The sequence below is a fragment of the Pinus tabuliformis genome, chromosome 3_2 (genome assembly GCF_031772625.1).
Source record: "Pinus tabuliformis cultivar Carrire ecotype Pingquan chromosome 3_2, CPIR1, whole genome shotgun sequence".
Taxonomy (NCBI): domain Eukaryota; kingdom Viridiplantae; phylum Streptophyta; class Pinopsida; order Pinales; family Pinaceae; genus Pinus; species Pinus tabuliformis.
This window is the reverse complement of record NC_142302.1, coordinates 1,046,717,157-1,046,744,245: the sequence shown is the minus strand read 5'-3', so window position 1 is coordinate 1,046,744,245 and position 27,089 is coordinate 1,046,717,157. Positions and strand designations below refer to the sequence as shown.

Below are 27,089 nucleotides of genomic sequence, written 5' to 3'. Positions count from 1 at the left end.
TACAGGAAACAGTTATGCAGATGATGTGAGGCAGCAGGCCAAGCATTAGCACAGGTACCGGTGTAGAAGGATTAGTGTGATGTTCAGTGGTGGAACATTACTAGAGCACATTCCTTGCTAAGAGAGAGTGTTGATTTGTGGTAGCATTAGATGTGCTCTAGCCATGAAAATTGGTGGAGAGGCTAAGGCACATAAGATCTCCAAGACCCAGAAATGGTTTGGGGAAATTCCATCCGGTTGGAGAGATATTATTATAATTAATATTTTTAATGGGGTTCCTAAGTCTAAACTTAGGAAAATTAAAATATTAATGGGTATTAATATAAAGCTGGATGAGAATGTTCTAAATGACATAGATCAAGCCAAATCTAATCTTAGCCATTGATTAGGGACTTTATCTCGGCCGTTGAAGACTCAACAGGAAAAGTATAAGAGGAGGCTTGACGGTTAGTTGGAGATACACCAAGATTGATCAGTCAATTCGATTTTCTGTAGCGGGGCTTGCTGAGAAAATTCGAACTAGTGGTCTGTTGCAGCGAAGGGCAATGAGTACATAGCAGAGAGGCAGGGATAGTGCCAGAGGGTCAGCATAGAGACTGAAGAGGCTGACACAAAGGCAACTGGAGCTACGCAGAGTTAGCTAGAGTTACACAGAAGCAATTGGGGACTGCGCAGAGGTTGAGGGGTCTACGTGGGTGATGCAAAAGGCAAGAGAGCTGACCGAGAGGGCCAGAGAGCTGACGCAGAGGGCTAGAGAGCTGACGCAGAGAGCTAGGAGGCTAACGTAGAGGCTTCAAGAGATGAACTGAAGCTAGCAGGGTTGACGCAGGGCCAAGAGGAAGCGCCGAAAGAATTTTCGTGGGGCAGACTAGAGCTGAGAGGCTGAATATCTGTCTCTGAGAATAGGTATTACTACTATGTGACAATCTCTATAGGGTGAGCCATTTTTGACACCCTAGTTGTACTCAAGAATCTGCATAATAATAAAACTGTTAGAAATGCTGTATCGGTTTTCCGGCATTGTGTTTTTCGGGGATGATTGTCCCAAAATAACGGTGTCCCTTGTGTGTTTGTCTCAGTATTTCAGTTGTTGATCTGTATATGAGTTAAGACTGCATTTGTGTTTATTTCAGTATTTATATTTATAAATAACTTGTTAATAGAATAAACAAGTAGGAGAAATTAAACCAGATAATGCAGTAGGGATTTCTAATGTGTCAGACTTAGAAATTTCAACACTAATTCAAACTGTGAAACTGCGGATGGCTCATTAAGTCAGTTATAGTTTTTTTGATGGTTACCTGGTTGATCCTGCCAGTAGTCATATACTTGTCTCAAAGATTAAGCCATGCATGTCTAAGTATGAACTAACTCAGACTTGAAACTGCTGATGGCTCATTAAATCAGTTATAGTTTTTTTGATGGTTGCCTGGTTGATCCTACCAGTAGTCATATGCTTGTCTCAAAGATTAAGCCATGCATGTCTAAGTATGAACTAATTCAAACTGTGAAACTGCGGGTGGCTCCCTAAATCAGTTATAGTTTTTTTGATTGTTACCTAGTTGATCCTGCCAGTGGTCATATGCTTGTCTCAAAGATTAAGCCATGCATATCTAAGTATGAACTAATTCAGACTGTTAAACTGCAGGTGGCTCATTAAATCAGTTATAGGTTTTTTAATGGTTACCTGGTTGACACTGCGAGTAGTCATATGCTTGTCTCAAAGATTAAGCCATGCATGTGTAAGTACGAACTAATTCAGGCTGTGAAACTGCGGATGGCTCATTAAATCAGTTATAATTTTAATATACTTGCTTATATGCATTAATTGTTGGATTGTAGGACCCCCCATGTCTGTATCTCTAGATGTTGTTCAGTGTTCCCGCTTGTATCAACCTTATCTTGCCTCTTAGTGTTAGATATTGTAATAATTATAGATTAGGTGACCAGTGCCTAATGCGAATAAAGGAATCTCCTAGACATATATATGATGCCATCTTATATAATTGATTATACATTTTGAAACAGTACATCTCTCTTATTCATTGATATTCTCTTGCCTGTCTCTCATTTTCTTCATAGTTTAACACCTAGGTCAGAATTAACGCAATATTTGGTCATTCTGGTTTATTTACTTTTATCCTCCCTACTAAGATTTTGATGCCTCATGTTGTAATGTTTTTGGAGAAATACACTTGATTTTATTTCTGTCTCACGTTGTGCCTGGGTTCAATGACCTTCCTATTACATGAAGGAGATCATCAAATCTAAAGGACAACCACATCTACTCGACAGACAGTCATCTGGCTTTTTACTGTAAGAATTGAATCTTATCCGAGGAAGATTAGTTTATGTATGTGATTGAATTGTTGGATAACGAGTAAGAATAGTTTATTCCTAAACCTGGCTTCACTCAGTATTGTATAATTCAGCTTCTCTCCTTTGTGTTTCTTTAATAAAAACACAAGTGTAGACATGGTCAGGCATTGGGATGGGATTTGCTATTTTTCTAACAATAACCTTTCCTAGATCAGAAAATATCTGGAAGTCTATTATAAGTAGGACGAAAAGGCCAACTATAGTGATAAATAAACATTGAAAATCATTATTTGAATCTGAAAACTTATAAATACGGAAGTTGGTTCATTGAAGAAAATTTATATGTACATTTCTTAGGTGTTGTTTCAAGTAATCTGAGCTTTTAATTCTCCAGGTTGACATTGCACCAACACTAGCTCTTCTATTGGGTGTTCCAATACCAAAAAATAGCGTGGGTGTTCTACTTCCACAACTTTTCCATTCATTCACTGGTGAGTTATCAATGTATGATTTTCCCAGCCATCATTTTTTCATGTTCTTGGAATTTTAGATTTAACATATATTACTTCTGTAATTTTCTTTATTTCATTGTTCTATGTTCTAAAACAGTGTGCTAGCTTAGAATAACTTATTTTCCATTTTACCAGAAGGGTCTTACTAAAAAGTAATTTATTGAGGAAGAAGCACTGTGCTCTAAGAATACTTTATTGAATGCATGATATTTAAATATGCTTTGCTAGTATTTCTCTTTTTTCTGTTGCTTGCTTTTGGGCATTTCTGATGTGTACTGCTTGCTGGTAGTCAATTGTTTTGATCATTTTTGGGAAAATACATCTTATATTTCATTATTAAACAATAAAAATATCTGTTAATAATGGTGTATCATGGGGCCAAAGGGTGATCACATAGGTTCCCCAAATGTACGTAAGCAAGGATAGCTAGCATGCCTGGTTTGGCTTTTAACTCAAGAGATATGGCATCTTTTGTTGAAAAGTAGTAGCTCAGTGGGTCCTTCTTCTTCATGGTTTGATGTCTATCATGGAGGGGACACTAAGTTGTCTCTCTAGATGTACTTTTTGATATAAAGTGAGTTTATATTTTAAAGTGACTTTTGTACTTTATAAAGTGTATTTAAGTGGGTGACTTAAAAGTGCATTTAATGCAGGGTTGCGGGGGAGCGGTTCCCTCTCCCCCTGAACCTGCTCCCGACTCGTGCTCCCTTTGGGAGCGACCAGGGAGCGCGCTCCCAAAATCACTCCCGCATGGGAGCGACTTTTGGGAGTGAAATTTTCGCTCCCTAGCCTTTTTTGCAATTTTTTTTTTGTAGTAACATTCCAAATGCAAATTTTTTTCAAAGAATTAAATAATTTTTTAGTGTGGCAGCCTAATTATCAAGCCTATGGCCCTAATATTGATATGCGATTTATTTTAATGTTCAATTCTTAAAGTAAAAGTGACATTCTCCTTAATCTTCATTTTCATCCTTTTACTTAAATTTTTAACATTACCATGAAATGACTCAGGATGTTTGAGAGTGGTTCTGACCTCATTGGATTTCATATGGAGAAAGTAGAATTTTAAATCTCATTCAAAATCCAGCAGACTTATCAGTTTTTCAGGATTTCAAGATTGGGGGGATTGCAATGTTTCCATTGGATTTTGTCATGTATTAGGGTATGGAACTCGTATTTAATGAAGAGCACCAATCCCTCTATGTACCTTGATGTTAGTGACATTGGTTGTCGAACTCCTCTATCATGACCCTACTAAAAATGTAACCATCACTCGAACAAAATCTTGACTTGACATGCTATGTTTTTTCTATCTTATGTTAATGAGGGTGATATTAATGACAAAGATCTTGATTTTCCAACAAGACTCAAAAATTAGACATTTCTCGTGGCGGCAAGAGACCCAAGCATTAGCAATAGATAATAGATTTACATGTCTTTTCTAGTTTCTAGTAGTTTTTATAATTGTTGACTCTTTCATATTTATTATGATATTTATTGTAAACAATATATGATAATTTAAGTTTGAAGTTTGAAGTTGAAAATTATAACTCATTGTAATAAATTATGAATATGATGCTTCGTGAAAGTTGAAAGTTGTTTCATTTCATTTCATTTTATAACATTTCATTTCATGTTAGATATTATTTGTTGTAATGGTTACACTTAGCTTATGAGTACAACTTTGGTGATCAATAATCATAAATGTTATATATTGAATTTTGAAAGCTTGAAACTTTAAAATTGATGAATCATGATTCAAGAGACTCAATATGTTGTATGTTACTAACTTGTGGATGTGGTTGATGAAGATTATAACTTCTAGATGATTATTGTTATATGGTTCAATCTATGTATTTTATGGTTTGATATCTAATTCATCATTCTACATGTTTTTGTTGACATATATGCATCAAAATATAAAAAATAAAGACTCTTCAGGATTCGCTCCCAAACCAGGAGCTTCTAAAAATGTTGCTCCCACTCCCGTTTTTGCTCCCGCTCCCCATTTTCGCTCCCACTCCCAACTTCCAAGTAACCTTTATTTAATGAATATTAAAGCGTATTTAATATGAGAGGTTAAATGTGAGCTCTAAATCAAATTAAGTCACAGCCATTGAAAACGTTAGTTAGAGAGGTTAGGGTTAAGTCAATGAGAAATAAAGTACAAAAAGACATTTAGAGAGGAGAGACATTAATTAATGTGTGTGATACACATGTAAGAGAACGGAGAGAAACCAGTGAAGAAGAGTGTGAGAATGTTCAGCAGAAACAAGGCACAAATCCGAAGAAAGTGAGCCATACAGCAACAGTAGCAAGGGAACAAAAATCAAGGTAGTCAAAGGGCACAATTTTTGAGGAAGTCAATAGATTCTATACAGTTCCATACAGCATGGACAGACTGTAATCAGCAGTGTTCAAGGTAGAATATTGTTGTACCTGACTGAAAATTATGGATTTTTGAGGTACGTACAGCACAGAAATTGAGGGAAGTATTTTTCAGGCAGCAGGCACTGTTTTCAAGGCAGAGAGTGGGATGATTGTGAGATAAGTCTATGTATTAATTATTGGTTATTTTTTGCTGATTGTATCTGTTACGAACAAAGTTCATACTCTGCAATAATATTTAGAACACTTAGAAGACAAAGACATCCATTGTAGGACAAGTAATTGTATATAAGAACATTTGAATATAAGTGAGATGATTTGATTACAATTGAAGGCCCTGTATATATAGCTAGGCAGGTACCCTTTTACGAATGGTCATGTCCATAAGACATGTCTCCTCAATAAATAGTTATTGTTTAATTAACTATTACTACATTTATTGTTTATTTATATAGTTATATTATTTATGTATTTTTTATTCATAACATTGCTTTCCCCTTCAAAAAAAAATTGTCCTCAAAGCTTATTTCTTGATAAAGTGTGTCATCCATTTATTTGTCTTTTAATCTTTTCGTATCTTTCAGATTTCTTTGAATTGTCATCTTCGTTGATACATGATGATAGGATCCTCTGAGTGATAAAAAATTGTCGTAATGAGAAGGGCTTTGGCCATCCTAAATCAATCTTCTGTGGAACCTTGCAATTACTTGATAGTTGGGATAAATTGTTATTGCCAGATAGGATTGTGTTGACATCTATATTCTTTGGAACTTGAGTTTGTTGTTTCTGTTCTGAGTGATACAAATAAGCAGACTAATCGACATGTCTGCTCTTGTGACTGAGATGTCGATAAGGAGTTCTAGTGATTTGATTTTCCCTTATCTTGTTTGTGTCGTTTTCTTGATTTCCTTGAAGTATCTGATTTTCTTTAGCTCTAGAAGTTGCATGGTTAATTTCTGAATCTTCACTTGAAACTTCTATTGCTTGAATTGCAACTTCTAAATATGTCTTCACTTCAACTAGTTTATCCTCTTCTTGAGTTAATTTCTGAATCTTCACTTGAAACTTCTACTGCTTGAATTGCAACTTCTAAATACGTCTTCACTTAAACTAGTTTATCCTCTTCTTGAGTTGAGATATTGATTGGATTGGCTGTTATTCCTTTATCTTCAATTTGGACTGTTACGACTAGAGACTTCAATACTTCTTCTTGAGTAAGTTGTTCTAACCTGTTTGTTAGTGACTTCTTGTCCTTTTTAAGCTTCTTAATTTGCGTTAATAATTTTTCACTATGGTCTTTAAGCCAAGAAAATTCTTCATTCTTGTCAACTTCTTTTTGCATATTTTGTAGCACTTTTTTAGCTTGAGTATTCCAAAGGGATTGAATTGAAAATTCTGACATAAATGTATATTCTTCAATGTTTAATTGTAAATTGGTTATGTCATATTGTTCTTTATTCCATTGGTCAAACTTTTCGATTACATTTGACTCAGGAATCACCAATTGGTTAGTAAGGTTAGGGTTTATATAATTTTTTTCTTCAATGGGAGATAGAAATAGTAATATTATTTTTGTCATATCCCCATAATTAAAGTTGTCTATGGAGTATTCCCAATTTTGCAGTTTTGTTTCCTACTTAATTATTGTGGCACTTGGACTTAGGAATTTTGGGTTAGAAGGCTTGGGAATTAAATTTTGCAAAGGAAAGGAAGGCAACTTAGGAAAAGTGGGTAAAAAGTTAAAAGGGTGAGTTGTGGGGGCCACACAAAAAGGGAAATCAAACCCTTAGGAGGAATCTGACCCACATGGAGAGAAAAACGCTCAAGGGCCTCGATTTGGTGGGGACCATATGAGGAGGAGGGAAGCAACTACAAAAGGAAAATACAAACTTGTGTTTGGGGTTCCTTGTTCATTCATCTAACTTAGAGTTTGCTTGTGCTGATAGCCAAGTCAATTGGTGCTTTGAGCATAGGAATTTTCAAGGAGAAATTCCAGTCTCTCTTTCGGTGGACTTAGAGTGCCACCCTAAGGAGGAATTTCTGAATTCAGTGGAGGAGAAATTGCTGGAGTTCATGGCACCTTTCAACCCATTACTCATCCAGTTCAAACTTCTAGGGAGGACACAAGAGCTAAAGCTCTACCACTGAATTGGGGGACATTAAAGGGTTTTTTGGTCGGAAGAATTAACAAAAATTTCACTCATACTAGACCAACAATAGTGGAGGTTTTTGGGGCTGGAAGTTGCATTTTTTGGGAGAGCCCAACATGCTAGTTTGAGGGCCTACTCAGTAGTGTTTCTGGGCAAAATTCATGGAGCTGCGCTCAACTCCTTTGGGCCTAATTCTGGGAAGAGATTCACCCATTTCTTACGGGAGAAATTTCCGGGCCATCCTACAACTATTTTCAGGAGGGGAAGTGAGAAATCCAACAATTGTGGTTGTGGGGGATGCAGTTTCTGCCAAGGAGGGCGTAGTATAAAAAATTGGGTAATTTCAGGAGGTTAGAATTATCTCAATTCCTTTCTAGGCTTCGCTGGACTAATTTCAAGGAGCACACAGCTAATTTTTGCAGAATTTTGGGAGGTGTTTTGGGCCCTCAAATTCCAGATCTCCTATAGTAGCAGTGCAAAAAATTTCTGGGTGGGGCGTACAACTTGTTGGAGCCATTTATTTGGGGATTTTAAGCTATACTCGCCTGGGTATTTGCTTGCTTACATAGCAAGCCCAGGTGCACACTCTCCATACTCTATTGTAACCATATTCCATGATTTCTTAATAAAATGGCTCAGATTCCTCATTGCTGCCCTATGGAGTTTTAATTCCTGTTGCATGTGTTATTTTCAGAATTCTATGGTTTTTCTTTTTTGCATGCTGAAGCTAGTGCATGTCTTTGGTATTTTACTATATATTTCTATTAGGAATATTACATTTTCCTACAAGAGTCCCTTTAATTCTAAATAGCACGAGAGCATAAGTTAATGGAGTTTCTGGGAATCTACTCTTATCCTCGATTATATATTCCATTTTTTTTCTTTTTTCGAGATGAACTTTTAAACTTTTAAAAGTGAAAAATTACTAATTCAAATTAAGAAGCTTAAGAAGGACAAGAAATCGCTAAAAGACAAGTTAGAACATTGTACTCAACAAGAAGTATCGAAGTCTCCAGTTGTAATATCTCAAGTTGAAGACAAAGGAACGAATACTGTTCCAATCAATGTCACAACTCAAGAAGAGGATAAATCAATTGAAGTGAAGATGTACTCAGAAGTTGTAGCTCAAGCAACGAAAATTTCAAGTGAAGATCCATAAATTAATCACACAACTTCCATAGCTAATGAAAATAAGATATTTCAAATAAATGAAGAAAATGACACAAACAAGAAAAGGGGAAATCAAATCACTAGAACTCCTTATCGACATTCGAATCACAAGAGCTAACATGTCAATCATTATGCGTATCTATATCACTTGAACATAAACAACAAATTTATGTTCCGAAGAATACTGAAGTGTGCACAATTCAGTCCGATTGTAACAATTCATCACAAGTTTCAAGCAACCGCAAGATTCCACAAAAGATTGATTTAGGATGGTCAGATCCCTTCTCATCTGGTTGAGAAGCAAACTACAAAGACATGTGGGATACTTTGAAGAATTTATATGAAGCAAAATATGAAATAGAAATATGGCTCTCACAGACAAGCTACACAATGTGAAAATGGCCAAAAGATAGAGTGTGGCCTCCTACCTTACCAAAGTGGCTTAGGTAAAGTATGAGTGGGCAATTGTAGGGGAAGTCATCTTAGACTTAGAGTTGGTGTGGATGCCTTATAAGGCTTCACCAAGGAGTGGGATGCCTCTGTGAAATGTATGGTGTGTCAAGAAAAACTTCTAGACTGGAGCCCTTTGTAGGGAAAACTAGTTCTATAGATGAGTAATTTTATTATTCGTCAACAGTCTTATAATTGAAAATATTACAATTTCTTGTTGTAAATTAGCAAACCTTCGGAAAATTATTTTCTTCACTCCAGTTAGTCGACTCGACTTCCTAGAAGCAACTTGTCCCCTTTGATTCAATTGCTCTGGGTCTTTGAAATGATCCTCAGGTGAGGCCTTGGTTGACCTCTTTGGCAAACTTGCATTGGCTAGGAAATTAACTCGGTCTCCTCTGGAAATTCAACTACTACTGGAAAACCCATCTTCTCTTGTGCAAATCAATCACTCTGGAAAATTTCTTCTTGCTCTAGCAATTTGGCCTCTTTGAGTCAATTTAGACGGCTGGGAAACTTGGCATTTTCTGTAGATAAAATCGATCTCCCTCTGTCTCCAAGGAACTAGAAATCATTGTGAAGAATTTTCTCTAGAAAACCAGTTTTCAATCACTGTTGATCTGAATCTGCAGCACCCTCATGCTATCACTACAGCCTTTGCTCTCACCACAAATCTATGTCTGGAATGTGATCTCCAAATGCCTATCGACCTCCTCTTATAATCTCTCATTGAGCTATCAATGGCCACAACCGAACTCGAATTAATGGCTATGATCATCTTGACTTCTAAAAATGACTTTTCTACAAGTCACTGGAGGAGAATCAATTTTCCTCAATTAATCTTGATTAATTAAGCCATTTCCCTAAGTTGGACTTAGGAAATAATTAATCTGGTTAATTAATTCTAATTAAGACATTTTTCCTTAGAAATTTTCTTTGGGTATTGAAGAAAATTAATCCATTGTGTTCCTTAGAGTCATAGACACCATCTAAGACTGTTATGAATATAATTCATAACAATTAGCTAAATAAAATAAGTATAAATATTAAATAATTAAATATTAATTAGGTTAATTAATCATTAAATCAAGTGAAAAGGCCATTCACGAAAGGTCACCTGCTGAGGTATAAAAGCAGGGTCCTCATTGTACATTCAAATCATCTCATACATTTTATATATATTAATAAATAATTATTTTAAATACCTGTGTGTATTTTTAACAATTAAATCTACAAGCTATCAGCAATTGTGTTTTAGCATACTTTTTATCAGTGTTGATAATATCGGTATCGGGAAAATATCAGCGAGGGTCCAAAAAATATCTTATCGGCAATATCGGCGAAAATATCGGCAAAATATCGGCAAATATCGGCAAGCATAAAAAATGCATAATATATTCATTTTTTTTCAGATTTTTAAACATATAAAGCAATAACAACATGAAATAAACACATTGGCACATAAATATGAAGAAAACACTGATATATATGATGTCAAATAGAAATGATACATCGAAGGTGATACCAAATCCTGTTGATCCCTGATAATTGTCCATTCAAGGACTCAAATGTGGAGAACCAATAAAAAATAACATCGCATATATAAAAGTATCTCATCATCATGAGTTGTATGTAGCACAACAAATAAAACTAGCAACTATCTATCTGAAATCACTGCCCTCTCCCCCTTTTACGGGAAAACATGATGGGCTGTTTGCCAGGCCTGCCCCTAATAGTAGGAGGCCCTGACCCTGCCTCTGCACCTAATATCAAATAATGAGTGCTAAGTATGGGGCTATGCTCTCCTATATCTATAGCAGATGGTGTTGATGCTAATGCTCCCGCAGTGTCCTCCTCCTCCTCCTCCTGCGCCTCCTCTAAGTGCTGCTGCTCCTCTGACTCCGAGTCCTCCTCTTGCTGCCCCTGCTCTAATGGATCATTTGCCACTGGCTCTAACCATGAAGGTGACTCCTCCAAGAGGGGCTCCTCAAACTCCACCCTCCACGGAGACCATACATCAATATTGTCTAAGCTAAGTCACATGACACGAGGACACGAGACACGGAGGACACGTAAATACAAGTATTCAATACGAAACACAACGACCTGGAAACAAGACACGGGGGACACGTTTTATATATATATATATATATATATATATATATATAGTTTTTTATCCATATTAAATTGCAGGTTGCAGCTTATCTAATCAAATTAAAATATAATTACTTCTCAAAGTTCATAGTTCACTTTAAAAAAATAAATAGAATCAAAATTTACTATTTAGAAATTAGAATGTGATATGCTTGGTCTTGATTCTTGAATATTCATTGTTCATTGTTCATGTACAACTTACAGGCACATAAGAAAATAACTAAAGTCTAATCCTATTGATTTCCTCTGCCCCTCTTGCGAGAAAATGCCACAGCTTTCCCTTTCCCTCTAGATGTAGATGCTGGTGCTGGTGGAGTTGGCAGTGGAGTTTGCTATGATCTAGAAGCTAAAGAACTAGAAGTAGGAGCTATAGGAGGTAGACCACGTCCTCTACTGGTGGCAGGGGTAGCTCGGGCAAGTGGTGTCACCTGGAAACATTACAATCTCCCAATCCTGAAATCCTAAAAAACTGATAAGTCTGCTGCATTTTGAATGAAATCTAAAATTCTACTTTCTCCATATGAAATCCAATGAGGCTGGAACCACTCTCAAACATTCTAAGTCATTTCATGGTAATGTTAAAAATTTAAGTAAAAGGATGAAAATGAAGATTAAGGAGAATGTCACTTTTACTTTAAGAATTTAACATTACCATGAATAGCATATCAATACTAGGGCCTAGAACGCTCAAACCCTCCTTGGCAGCAACCACATAGCTCTCCCCTTCTCCGGCAATCAGAAATGAAAATGATATGAAAAAAAACCAAAATCGGATTTTTATAGGCCGTGCAAAAAAAATTTACAATCACCGGGCGATATTTTTGATTGTCGCGCAATATTTTCCGAAATATTGGCGATACTTCGGAAATCGCGCGATATTTTCAAAAGCCGAAAATATCGCGATATTTTGTCGGCGATATATCGGCTCGCCGAAAATATCGCGATATTTCTGAATAGCGCCGATATCTCGGCGATATTATCAACACTGCTTTTTATACTACAATGGTATCAAAGCCATGGTACACGATATAATCACGCAGCCCGAGGACTCTCCACTAGCATCTTTCCCAAGTCAAATAAGTTGTTGTAGTGTAGAAGATGATGCAAATTTTGATACAATCCATGATTCTGTTGAGAGTTCTGAAATAGTAGCGAATGGTCATGACTTTAACTTGGAACCGACCCAATTTTTAGCCTCTAGTTTCTTTCCTATTGAGGAGGCTTCAGAGAAAAGTGACATGTCTGTTAACAACAAGGAATCAGAAGATAAATCTGTTCCCGTTGAGAGAACAAAATCGGTGATGTCATCAGATTATAGTCAGTCTTTATCCATAGAAATTCAAATGAAGTTGGGAGATCTTAAGATTTCTCTATCATGGTTGTGCGGTTTTGTAGGAGTTGATCCACTGCTTGTACCTTTGAGCACCCATTGATATAAGATGTAGGGGAAGGAGGGAGTTGACCATAAACTGCTTCATAGGGAGTCACTTTGGTGGTGGCATGATAGTTGGTGTTATACCACCATTCAACTAGAGGTAACCACTGTACCCAAAGATGTTGCTTTTCTGAAGTGAAACACCTAAGGTAGGTTTCTAGACATTTGTTGACGGCTTCAATTTGACCATCCGTTTGTGGATGATAGGAAGTACTGAGTTTTATTTGGGTGCCTTGTAGCCTGAAGAGTACCTGCCAAAAATTACTGGTGAAGATCGGGTCACGATCAGACACAATAGAAGTGGGCATGCCATGCAATTTGAAGATCTGATCCATGAAATATTGAGCGACCAAAGTCGGTATAAAAGGGTGGGGTAGGGCACAAAAATGAGCATACGTAGAAAGTCGGTCCACAACCACCATGATGACTGACTTGTTTCCTGACTTTGGAAGACCTGTAATGAAATCCATAGAAACCTCCGTCTATGTTGATGCCGGGATGGGCAATGGTTGTAATGTACCTGGTGCTTTGACTGTCTCCCCTTTGTGGCGCTGACAGATATCGCATTCCACTACAAAAGTAAGGATGTCCTTTTTCATGCCTGTCCAAAAAAATGATCTTCTAGTGCGAGCATACGTCTTCTGAAAGCTTGAATGTCCTGCAGTGGGGGATGAGTGCAATTCCGCCAAAATGCGGCTTTTAAGGGTGGATGTTGGTGATATTACAACTCTGTCCTTGTAGCAAAGAATCTCATCCTGCCACGAGTAGCCCTTGGTGGAATTTGGATCCGCCTGCAATTGAGTAATGAGTTGGGAGAGCCAGGGATGTGAAAACCATTCCCTGCGAGCCTCTTCAATCCATTCTGGAATGGGAAGGGAAATTGCGAGCATGGTACTTTCCTCCTCAAATTGGCGAGATAATGCATCTGCTACAATATTTTTGCGCCCTTTCTTGTAAATGATCTCATAATCATATCCCAACATTTTGGCGAGCCATTTATTTTGTTGTGGGGAGGATAGGCGTTGCTCCAAAAAATATTTAAGACTGTGATGGTCTGTTCGGATTTGGAAACGTTACCCCAATAAGTAAGGTCGTCAGGTATCTACGGCATGTAAGATGGCCATCATTTCCTTCTCATAGGTAGATTGTCCCAGATTCTTCCCACTTAGTTGTTGGCTTGTGAAGGCCAAGGGTTGACCTTCCTGCATTAAGACCACCCCAATACCTGTACCCGAAGCATCACATTCAATGACAAAAGATTTGGTGAAGTCAGGTAGTGCTAAGACTGGAGTGGAACACATGGCATTTTTGAGAGTTGTAAATGCCTGTTGTGCTTCCTCATTCCAGAAGAATGAATTTTTCTTGAGGAGTTGAGTGAGGGCCTACGCAATGCGACCATAATTGCGGACAAATTTGCGATAGTAGCGTGCGAGACCCAAAAATCTTCTCAGGCTCTTCAAGGTCTTAGGTTGAGGCCAATCCTGCATGGCCTGGATCTTTTTGGGTCCACCTTGACACCTTCACGCCCCACAATGTGGCCCAGATACTCAACTTCTTCCATGCCAAAAGAACACTTGGACATCTTAACAAATAATTTATGCTTGCGAGCAGTTGCAAGTGTAGATCTACATGCTGAAAATGTGCGGCCCAAGTGTAACTGTAGATGAGGATGTCATTGAAGAAAACAAGGACAAATTTCCTGAGATATGGTTTGAGAAGGTGGTTCATAAGGCTCTGAAAAGTAGATGGGGCATTACAAAGACCGAATGGCATGACCAGGAACTCATAATGGCCTTCATTAGTTCTGAAAGCAGTCTTTGGAATGTCGACCTCCTTCATGCGAATTTGGTGGTAGCCTGAGCGAAGATCCAAATTAGTGAAGAATTGAGCCCCATTGAGTTCATCCAGCAAATCATCAACAACCGGGATGGGAAATTTATCTTAGACTGTCAACTTATTGAGAGCCCTGAAGTCTGGACACATATGCCATTCCCCATCTTTCTTGAGCACCATGACCACCGGTGATGAATAAGGACTAATGCTGGGATGAATGAAGCCTGCTTCCAAAAGTTCCTTGATTATTTTTTCTATTTCATTCTTTTGGGTGAATGGATATCTGTATGGGCGCACATTGGGTGGTTGGGCCTTTGGAACCAAGGTGATGCTATGATCATGTTCCCTCTCGAGGGTGGAAGCTCATGAGGCTTGTCAAAGATTGGCAGATGGTTATTTCAAATTTGTTGCATCTCAGGATGAATCGGCAGAGACTTGGGTTCGACTGCCTGGATGGCATTAAATTGAGCTATAACTCCATGATGGCCCTTTTTAACAATTTTTCCATCCTATGTGAGCTGATGATAGAGGGAGCTCCCGCCTAGAATCCGCGGAGGGTATGTGTGGAGTTGTTCTGCTTAAAGCTCATATATAACTCCTGGAAATCCATTGTGATTGGCCCAAGAGTGCGAAGCCATTCAGCACCGCGGACAATGTTGCACCCTCCCATGTGTATGGAAAACATGTGGGTCTTCAACTGATAATCCCCCATTTGAAGTTTGACATTTTCATAGCGGCCTTCACATTTCATTGTTCCCCCATCCGCAATTTGGACTTGGAAGTTAGAAACTGCTCATACAAAAAAATGCACTGCTTCCGCGACTCTTTGATGGATGAAATTATGTGTACTTCCACTATCAATGAAAACTACTACTGGGAGATGCTTAATAAAACCTCTGATTTTGAGAGTTTGAGGCGAAGAAATCCCTGCCAAAGCATGCAGCGAAATAGCTGGTTCATCAGGGACATTGTCCTTTTGGTTGTCCTCTTCTGTCTCCTTAGGTTCCTTAAGTGGTGGGGCTTCCTCCGATGAGCTGTAATTAGTGGCATCAATTTGAATGAATTTGGGCTCCTTGCATTTATGACCTGGGGAGTATTTTTCATCACAGTAGTAACATAATCCCTGCTTTCTTCTTTCGGCCATTTCTGCAGGTGACACCTTTTGAACCTTAAGTGTTTGAGTCATGCTGTGAGACTGTGGGGGACGACCCTTGGCGGTGAAATTTGGGCGAATGGACTGGGCCGCTAACGCACGTTCCACGTTACGAGCTACCTTGCAAGCCTCCGACCATGTGGGAGGGTGGTGCAGTCGGATGTGGGCTTGTATGGCCTCTTTAAAACAGCTGATAAAACATTCCATGTAGAACGCATTAGGGAGACCCCTAGTGCGGAAAGCTAAGGCTTCAAAGGCTGTAACATATTCATCCACTGTGCCAGTTTGTCGGAGCTTAGTGAGATGACCCAAAAAAGCAGAGTCATGGTCAAAGCGCTTTGTAAGAGCTTTTTTGAAGGCGTCCCAAGTCAAAAAACTTCCATTGCAACGTTGATGCCATTGCCACCATTGCCATCTTTCATTGTCCAAGTACATGCTCCCCACCATAAGATGAGTCTCATTATCTAAGATGTAATTCAGATTGAAATACTGCTCCATTTGTGCTACCCATGCTGCCGAGTGAGAACCATCAAATTTATGCATATCCAGCTTGGGAGGTCGCGGACGGGATTGTTGGTGGGTGCCCCAGAGGTGAAGAGAGTGGCTAGACTCACCCTCACTGTGTTCATGGCCAATATACGCCTCCTCGCGGGCTTCTGCCTTGCCCTTAGAGAGTGCGTTAGTTAGTTTGTCAAGCTGATCTTGGATGTCTTTCAAGGATTGTTCTAGTTTGTCAATCTTCTCATTGGCCATAGCTTGAGCTCTAGTTTCTACCATGCACCGATCCGATGTACTTGAAATTTGGGACCGCCCGATTTTTTTTTTCACTAACAATTGAATGGTACCACCTTGCTCAACTCGTCGTCCTGATTCTTATGGGCTAGATCACCAATAAGCGGCCCGGGGGGTCTCAAACCTTTTTTTTCTAGGAATACTGCAGTAGCCGAATCCCCAAAATGTCAATGCTGCCAAAAGTCCTGCGAAAATCACACCCTGGTATAGGAACCCCACACAACTACTCAGATCTGGTGGATCTGAGAGATCTGAATGGCTGATCGGATAGCTCTGAGTGACGGAACAGATTGCTGCTGCGGATTTGATGGATCTAATAGATCGGAATGCCTGTTTTGTTAACTCGGAACTGCGGGACTGATGTCTGTTGCTGCTGCAACCCCACTTGCGAGATCTGATCTGGCAGAGATTATGCGTGATCCCGAGATAGAAAAGGGAACTATGGTCTCGAGGAGTGTCAGGTGCTACAGATCGCAATATACATAAGGGTTTGACAGTAGTACTTGGCTCAATGTTTTAAGGCTTTAACTAAGGAGGATCAACCGTACCCTTAGTCGTACAACCCGACTACCCTATCGTACGGGCAAGTAATCTCTTCGAGTGCTGTTCTCGGTGTACTGTAGCAGCAAGACGGCCAACTGTTTATCTATGGCGAGGTTTCAAAGGAGCTAGGGGGCTTCCGATATACCCAGAGGGTACTTGGAAGACAGTCCGTGCGCGGTTCTGTTTAATGCGCTACTACTTGAAGGGGTACCCACAGGGGTTACAAGGGAGTCCAACAAGCGTGACCACCTCTTATATTTTCTGCGTGCATGCCTCCCCAAATCCACAGGTTTATGCGCTCAACGACAGATCCTGTGGTTTAAAGACGTCGGAACACGTCTCTAGCCAAAAAAGTTTTGCTAAGAAATGGAGATCCCACCGGCCCTGGAAAGAGCTCTGATACCACTTGTTATGCTTTTAACCTGCAAGACGGTACCAGAATACAGAATATGCGAAGAAATATACCTAGAACATAGAATAGTGAGAAACAACAACAAGTATTTTATTATTCAGAAAGCAATGTTCACTTGCCTCTTCGAAGGGGCAACCTCCAATAGAGCAGAGCTCGATTACAAAATAAGACACGATGCTCCTCGCAGGGAGTCTCTATCCTTTATATATGACTCATACATGCAATACCGTGGATCAATACCATGGTTCTTATTAATACCATCTATCTAATACCATGGTCCATTTGCAATTAACTGTGGTCCCATCATTAAGTGCGGGTTAACCACTTACATTTATTAATATGGGCTTTATTGACTCTGTACTTAACTATAACTAGGACTCGATCCTACTACATAAATAAAGGGGTTAGGGTGGGACCCTAACACTAATAGATGATCATGTAACCATATTTGATGAGTTCTATAGCTTGTCTCTCCACACTTGAAGCATAAGCACATTAAATATTGGGTTTATTGTCTTGGTTACATGCAATACATGCCTACATAATCAAAATGATATCAGTGTAATGCTCAATTTGTATATCATCTGCATAGTGAATGGTGTAACAATGCAATTATGCCTTGTGATCACCCAAACTAGCAGGTTTGCCAAGGTCTTTGCAAGCTGCTAAGATGGCACACACAAGACAAGTGCCCACTATCACCTCGGCATGAGTTCCCACTCTTTAAGCCCAACTTCCTGATGGCACAATTGATCACAAAACCCTGGGCTTTGACATCATTTCAATATATGCACAAGATTGGCTCATATGCTAGAAAAAAGCTCGTGAAAAAAAATGAAGTACTCCAGAAGTGAAGCTGAGGGGTAACACTATGCATTTTTAACACAACTAGGGGCTTAGCATTCATATTACCCAATAAGAAAGGATTATTGATGGGAACTAGCCCCCAATTTGTTATTCGAACAATTTGTGAAGCCTTCTCCATGACATTTGTGAAAGGAAAGGCTACAATCCTCCACTTAAGTCATTGAGTAGTTCTTTGTGTTCATTTGAGAATGCATTTATATAATGTCTTATTTGTTAATATGTGCAGAACTGTTGTTGTCAATGAGTGGGAAATCACAGAAGTACTACCTTTAGTCCAAGGTGGAGAATATCCTGGGAATGCTAGCTTGAAATGAGCTGGCCGATGAGCATTGGAGCCAAACAAACTGTTGGATTGTGTAAAGACGGCTTCCTAATGTGGTCAATTTTAATGGTTCCATACCTAAAATATGTATACCTTCTATAATATTCTGCATGCAAATGTATCCATGTATAGAAATCATTTTATTTTCAGTTATGCAAGGGCTACAGACTGGAAGTTATAATACAACATGAAGATGACCAATATTGTTAGGAGCCTGTAACAGATAAAATATATAAATAATATAAATATAATGTAAAAGATAATAATCATAAATAATAGTTAGTTAAGCTAGTAATTAGGTTGAAGAGGCATGTATAATAGGACATGACTCTTCATGAAGAGACCCTTGCTTGATATATAAGCAAGCCTCTCGTTCTCATTGTAAATCAATTCATTCTTATTCTTATTCACATATTTAACAAATAATATTTGTATCCTCATGGATATCTTTATATTCCTAGTTTTCTGAAATAATTAATTTATAGATGGAACTTTGTTCGCTTCAAAGCCTCATTTGGCAACACACTTTCATTTAGCCTATTCAAAGCTTTGATTCTTCCTGTTGCATGTTTTGGATAAATCAAGTATATTTTGTTATTCCTTGCCCAATCCCTGTTTTTATATTGTAATCATACATGAAGTACAATATATTGTAGTCTTGCCTAAAACTACGTTCTACATACAGGTAACTTATATATGTTATTTTCCTCAGTAGACTCATTTTTCTTTTGATTGCAGATGAGCAAAGGCTTCGAGCACTTCAATTAAATTCTTGGCAACTGCTGAGACTACTAAAAGCACGTTTGCCCAATTCGAAGTGTATTATATCATTATGCAATAAGGAAACACATAATGAATATTTGGAAAGAGAAATGGGTGGTGAACCAATGGATGCAAGACTATGCTATTTATTTACAAGAGCTATTTTCCTGCATGATTCTTGGCAACAGCAAGAAAGCTGTCTAGATTTGTAAGTACATTTACCAAAATATTATTTCAACTTGAAAAATTTTGTTCCTTACTTTCTGGAATATTCTTGTTGAGAAATAAATCTATCTTTTAATATTAACAAATAAGCAGTCGTATTAAGCTGGACTCCAAACTCACACCTTTGCATCACATAAAATAGTGATCAGTGCATTTATGATAAAGATCCAAAACTCGCAGTGGAGGCCTATACTGAGTTCTTAAAGACTGCATCGGAATATTTAGCAAGAGGAAACACTGAGGTATGACAACCTGCCAATTCTTTCATTATGCATCTGCCGATATATTCTTGCAGTATACTAGATTACATGTTTTTCTTACTGGGATCTTGTCCTTGGTAGTAAGAGTAACATGATGTGTACCCTGGAAAGTTTGAAATAATATTTTGTTTGTGCTGCAGAAGCCATCAGTTTTGCTCGCATTGGGAGGGTTTTTAATGTTTGGATCTCTGGTTTTGCTTCTTGGTATTTCATTCAGAGTGTGCCAAGCATTAAGTGAAATGTCAGAACGCCTTTCCCTTAAGATTGAGGAACGAAATCATACTGGAAATCTAGAAAAAATAATAGCTATTTTTGGAATTTGCATTCATGTGCTTAGTCTGGGATCTAGCTCATTGGTGGAGGAAGAGCAGTATACGTGGCATTTTCTATTATCAACATTGTGCATTACTCTTATACACAGAACATGTCAAGTTTGGAATTCTTAATCAGAAGAAAAATTTGAATTTTTCTGGTCTCAGGACCAACTAAAGTTGAGAGAGAATCTTAATTTTCAATGCCATAGCAGCAATATGGAGAGTCCAGATACAACTTTGAGATTGAATTGTGAACGTGCAGGATCATTACATGCTCAGCAACTTAGCACTTGTCAGTTTTTAGCTGTCATCCTTGTGCTGATCGCTGGAAAACTTTTAAGATCATGGCATCAAGGTGGTGTCAATTGGGTCTATTTGCCAGACATTGCAAAGTGGCTAGATTACAGCGGCCCTCATGTTACAAAATCTTTACAGATAGCCTCAGTTCTCTCAGTAATGTTGATAGCGTTTTCCTTTTTCCTGGCAGTTAAACCAAGAAAGTTTTTTCATTTTTTTGTTGCTACAAATTTCTTGATGTGTGGAATTTCAATTTTACTGTTCATATTATGGCACCAAGACCAAAACATGCCATCATTGGATTATTGGCCAACACTGATGGCCCGCTTGGTATATGTTTCTCTTGGTTTAACGGCATTAACAACACTGCTAGTTTTTCCTTGGACCATATCTCTGCCAAGTTCTAGTAGCCTTGTTTCTAAAAGCCAAAAGCCAGAGATATTAGTTGTTTCTCAGTTCTGCTCTGGTATTACTAAAAACTGCATTGAAGCAGGAACAAGAAACTGCATTTCATTTGTTGGAATGGTCTATATATTGTGCTGGTGTCTTCTGCAGCTACTACTTCAACAACCAGTAAATGCTTGCCCTATTTTTATTCTTCTGTTGCAACTAATTTCTGTGGCAAACTACTTTTATAATGCCAGTCTGCACCAAAAAGAATGGATCATGGTAAGTAATTTACATGCCTCATTAAGAGTTGCGGATCATTTGCTTTTACAGCTGTCCAAGTCCAAATATGATTCCATTGGAAAAAGTAAAAGCTAGAGTGTTGTATCTTCAGATGAATTATTTTGGGACTACTTATTCAAAAAAGTATAGTTTGTTGATCATATCGAAATAGTTAGACTTGAATCATGTACAGAAAAATACTTAAAGAAGCTTTTGCAATATGCATTTTTCTTTTATTTGAAATTTCTGCAAAAAGGCTTCCAATTTATGAACTGAGACTTGTCAGGACTCACTTAAAAATGTAGAAGAAAGAGGGAAAAAAGTTATATTAATGTCCATAGATGACCAAAGTAGGTCAATGAGACTCGAACTTACATCCAGTTAAATAGAGATGAACTAGTGTAGGACTAAGTTGCACTAAAATGGATATGGGAACATATATATGCAATTTCCAATTTCAATCATCAACATCATCACCAAAATTAATAATGCTATATGCACACTACATAGTGAAAATTACCAAATGAACTATGACTGGCAGTCTACTATCATATGACATATTATGGTATTCAATGTTCATTGTTCAAAAGTTTAAAACATCATCATAAATTACACTTACATATCTCAAATATGTCTTCATCCATGTAATTAAGATCCACATCATCATTTGGATCCTCTCCATGAGTGGGCGCATTGCTGCCATGTCCACTTGAAGATGCAATTAATGGTTCCTCCTCATCAAACAAAGTCATATGAGACATGGAATTCAATGTCATATTCAAGTCTAGAAACTCTGGAAATGGATCCAAAACCCTTAAAAATGCCTGAAACGTTTCAAAAATAGGATGTTGTTTCCAAAAAATGGAAACGTTTCAGAAATAGGATCACGTGTTTCCAAAAAACTGAAACTTTTCCATGCCGTTTCCATGTCGTATCGTACTTGTTTCCGTTTGCGAAACGCCAAATGACGTTTCTGGGGTTTTGGAGGGACGTTTACGGTAACTTAGGTGTAGGAAGAAAAAGGACCTCTCAATTGTGGTCATACCAGATGCAGAAGAGGGAGCAGATAGATCACTCCCTCGGCAGGTTGAAGGAGATTCGGGACCAACTGACTTCCATAGGGGCCACGCCAGATCAAGAGTTGATGGTGAGGACTGCCCTAAACGCAGTATCCGAGGAGTGGGAGAAATTTGTCCAGAGCATTCTGGGTAGCACGAATCTCCCAGATTGGGAAGAATTGTGGGCAGCTCTTTGCCAAGAAGATATTAGAATCTAGATGGTTGACCAAGACGGGAAGTAGCAACAAAGGAGCCTGGGTCAAGAAAGAAGAGGAAGAGGATGTAGCTCTGGCATCTGCGGGGAAGTAGGAGAAGAGGAAGAAAAAGGACCTCTCCAAGATAAAGTGCTTCAACTGTGGGGAACTGGGGCATTATGCGAACCAGTGTCCGAGGAAGAAGACTAAGGGAGAGGCGTCTGACTCTAAGGTAGCGCCAACAAAGGCAGAGGAGGATGACGATTGTGCCATGAGTGCTCATGTACATCTAGAGAAGAGGTGGGGAGACATCGAGCTGTGGTCAGGAAAACTACAGGCAATGAGGGGCAGGATCCTTGAGGTACCCAAACTCATGGATCATACCTGGCTATGGGAGCCCCGAAGTGAGAGTAGCAGGACGGCGGATGTCGGTAGAAATGGATGCAGATGAAGCGACAAAGAGTGCTAGAAGTGCAGAAGTCCCATGCAGCGCAGAGGGGGGTGCAACAGTGCGAGAGGCACAAAGGAGATTGCAACAGTGCAAGATGGCACAGAGAGGTTTGCAGCAGTGTGAGAGGCACAGAGTTGTTGCAACAATGCAGAGGTAGGAGAGGGAGTGCGAGATAGCGACAGAGAGAGCTTCAACATTAGGAGTGTTTCTAGCCTGATAGGGATGTTAGTAGTTGGGTGGATTAGTTACTTACTTCTCAGTAACTGAGTTGCAGTGTAGTAGCAGTAAGCAGTAGCACGATGTAGCATGATGAGAGAGAACTGCAGTGCAAATGCAGTGTTGGGAGAAAGGACCAGCAACAGCACAGATGCAGAGGGAGCTGTCGTACGGATGTAGCAGTGGTAGTGGCAGAGCCATGGGCAACAGTATAGGATGCAACAATGCAGAGGATGTTGGGCGGGGAGGCCTAGCATCAGCACAGGTACCGATGCCGTATAATCAGGGTGATGCTTAGTGTGGAGTATTACAAGAGCACGATCCTCGCTAAGAGGGAGTGTTGATTTGGGGTAGCATCGGATGTGCTCTAGCCATGAAAATTGGTGGAGAGGCTAAAGCACATGAGATCTCCAAGACCCAAAAAATTGTTTGGGCAGACTCTACCCTGTTTGGGAGATATTAAAATAATTAATATTTTTAATGGGTTCCTAAGTCTAAACTTAGGAAAATAAAAATATTAATGGGTATTAATATAAAACAGGGTTAGAAGGTTCTAAAGGACATGGATCAAGCCAAATCTAATCTTAGCCATTTATTAGAGATGTAATCTCGGCTGTTGAAGGACCAACAAGAAACGTATAAGAGGAGGCTTGAGAGTCAGTTGGAGAACACACTAAAGCGATCAGTCATTCAATTTTCTAGAGCGGGGTTTGCTAAGAGAAATTGAATCAGTGATCTGAGTTACAGCGAGGGGCAGTGAGTACGAAGCAGAGAGGTAGAGATAGTGTTGGAAGACCAACGCAAGAGCAGAGAGGCAGAGATAGTGCTGGAAGACCAGTGTAGAGGCAGAGAGGCAGAGATAGTGCTGGAAGACCAGCGCAAATGAAGAGAGGCAGATGCAGAGCCAGAGGGAGCCACGCGAAGGTCAACAGTGACTACGCAAAGGCCAGAAGGGCCTGCGTCATCCACGCAGAGGCTGCAAGAGTGACGGAGAGGGCTAGAGAGGTTGCACAGAGCCTCAGAGGGCTAACACAATGCTTCAGATTGTGCCGGAGAGGGTTTCGTGGGGTAGACTTTCAAAATATTTGCTTCTGAAGAGAGGTATTACTGACATTTTTTTTTATATTTGTCGGATGAGCCAGTTTGGCACCCAGTGTACTCAGAAAAGCTACTTAATAATAAAAACCCTTAGAACTGCTGCACCGGTTTTCCCAAGTTGTGTTTTTTCGGGGACGATTGTCTAAAAATAATGGTGTCACTTGTGTGTTTGTCTATTTCTTTTAGTTGTTGATCTGTAGATGGTTGAGATTGTATTGTGTTTATTTCAGTGTTTATATGGTTAAATAATTTGTTAGTAATTAAGCAAGTAGGCGAAATAAACCAGAGACTACAGATAAAATTTCTAATGGGTAATACCTAGAAATTTCAACAGGATCAATAACTTCGACCTTCCAACAAATTTGACTTTTCCCAGCAGTTTCTGTTGCAACTTTGATTTCCTAGCAATTTCTTTTGCGATTTTTACTTCCCAGTTGTTTCTTCTACAACTTCGACTTTGTTGTAGTAAGGTTGCCTTAATCTTTGCATGTGTGACGAGAAGATAGCCCAAAAACAATATTCAAAGATTTCTTTCCTTTAGTCCTCCTCTTCTTCACTCTCTTTCTCTTCCTTGATTGAATTTCTTATGTGGTGAGTGAGTGCTCTTCAAGTGAGGTCGAAGTCTCTTATATATAGGCTTCACGAGGCCAACTTTCTCTTTCATGTAGGCCAACTTGTTGTTGCTTGTCTGACTAGGTCTTGGAGGGTATTTATGACATTTTTGACATTACAAAAAAATTCTTTACAAGATACAACATGCCCAAAGGGGTCTTACATGTATGACAATGACTCTTTTGGCCTCATAATTCTATGACAAACCTAGAAGCACTCAATGGGTGCTTTGACCTACAAATAAATTTACCTTGAGCATGAAACTCATGCATCAAGAATGTGACAATAATAAATTTCTTTTTTTCTTTTCATCAAATACATAAAATCATGATTACAATAGACATTATGAAGACAGAACCTAGTGACACTTTTCAACACTCCCTCTTAACTAGGGAGGTATTCATAATCCATACATGGTACTTGGACATTCTCAAACTGAAGAATTCTCATTAGTAGAGTCGGATTGGTAAGCCATCACATAAGCTATTATTTCAGTTTATCTCATTGCATCTCATCATGCTTTTCATCATGATTGTAATCTTCTACAAAACTGAAAAGAACTCAAGTATATTTTAGTCATAGTAGAGGTCTTTCACCTCCTTCTTTGTCTTCTTCTTTTTAGGTTCTTCCACTTCTTCGGTGACATGGGCTTCATTTCTTTCTTTTCTCTTCTTGTTGTCCTTCTTAAGTTTAGGACAATTCCTTTTAAAGTGCCCATATTCATTACACTCATAACATTGTATCTTTGACATATCGATCTTCTTCTTTTTCCGAGGATCAAACTTTCCAAACTTTCCTTTTCTCCTGGCCATGCTAGCATATGCCTGAACTTGTTCATTTGATTGAACATCGCTCTTTGCCTTCAACCTAGTTTCTTCAATATTACATAATGACCAAAGTTCACTGAATGGAGTGGCTTCCTTCTTTCCATAGATACTTGATACAATGTTGCCCCATTCATCAGGTAGTGCATTGAGCACAATGGTGGCCATTTCTTTACCGAAAATTATTTCCCCTAACTCTTGTAGTTGGTCTCTTATTTGTGATACCCTCATAAGGTATGAGGCTATCCCTTCTTCCTTTGATACCTTCATCTTGTATAACTCGGTTCTCAAAGATATAACTTCTTCTGCAGTGCTTATGGAAAACAATTCTACCAATTTATCATAGATTTCTTTCAATTTCTCCAAATTTTCTACATAAGGGGTGAGGGAATTTCTTTGGAGATTGAACCCTTAACATGTCCAAAAACTTCATTCTCTATGAGTATCAAATCTATCATTTTCTTCCATGCAAGGAAATTTGATGGCCCAACGAGTTTGTTGCTTTCCTTGCGAAATGAAGTCATTTTGATAGTAGATTCAGACATAAATATAAAGATACTTACTTGTCAAGTGAAGATGCTTCTTTTGAAGATGATATCTTCAACTTGATGCCTTCTTGATGATGTTGCTTCCTTGATGATCTTCTTCAAGGATGTTTGAGATGTGATCTTTGCTTCAATGTGATAAAGATCACCTTGATTTGTTTGATGATGAATGCTTCTTCTTCTTCCTTGGATGATGATTGTAGAATGTGGAGGCTTCCCAAGGTGCTTCAAATGTAGAGTCCTTCTTCGAATGGAGGTAGGGTTTTTGAGGTCTTCTTCTTCTTCCAAGAGTTGCTTCCTTCAAGATGATGTGTAGATGATATGATCTCCTTGAGCTCGGCCCTTGTGTATCCTTCTTTAATTGGATGATCTTCAAGCTGCCTTTTCTTGTTGTTGTTGTCACCTTAGCTCTGATTCCATGTTGAGAAATCTAGGGGCAGCTAGATTAGGTGATTTCTCTTACTTTGATAACTGCTTGTGATGTATTTTTACTTAAACATGATTGACTTCTTCTTTCACTTAATTATTATTAGTGCTCTATCATCAAACAATTACCAAACGATGAAGATCAATGCGACAAGTAGACAAAATGTAGGCTGTCAGCTAGGGCCAAAACCTCTCCTCTTTAGAGGAAATCCCACAAGAATTCTTCTCTTGTAGAACTTCAAATGACGAATTCCAAGACTTAAGACCCTTGTCAAAGACCCCTCCAAGACCAAGTCAAACCTTCCTTTGATGAGCTTCTCTTTCCATCAATTTCGACCCCAACAACTTATCTAACAACTTCTCCAACAACTTTGACTTGCCCAACAACTTTCCAACAATTTCAACTTGCCCAACAACTCTCAAGCAACTCAACTTACCCAACAACTTTCCAGCAGCTCGACTTGCCAACAACTTTCCAGCAACTCAACCTGCCCAACAACTTTCCAATAACTTCGACTTGCCCAACAACTTTCCAACAATTTCGACCTTCCTAGCAACTTCATTAACTTCAACCTTCTAGCAACTTCCAACAACTTTGACCTTCCCCAGCTATTTCTTTTGCAACTTTGATTTCCCAG

General features: G+C 38.8%; 1 protein-coding gene across 1 annotated transcript in view; it reads left to right on the top strand.

The window, feature by feature from the left end:
* Positions 1 to 27,089, top strand: part of LOC149184180 (Alkaline-phosphatase-like family protein) — a 234,020-nt gene that overhangs the window by 176,479 nt on the left and 30,452 nt on the right. The window contains 4 exon segments of the mRNA XM_089417414.1: positions 2,714 to 2,810; positions 19,239 to 19,470; positions 19,630 to 19,729; positions 19,888 to 21,027. Of these exon segments, the coding sequence (XP_089273540.1) occupies positions 2,714 to 2,810; positions 19,239 to 19,470; positions 19,630 to 19,729; positions 19,888 to 21,027 (1,569 nt within the window).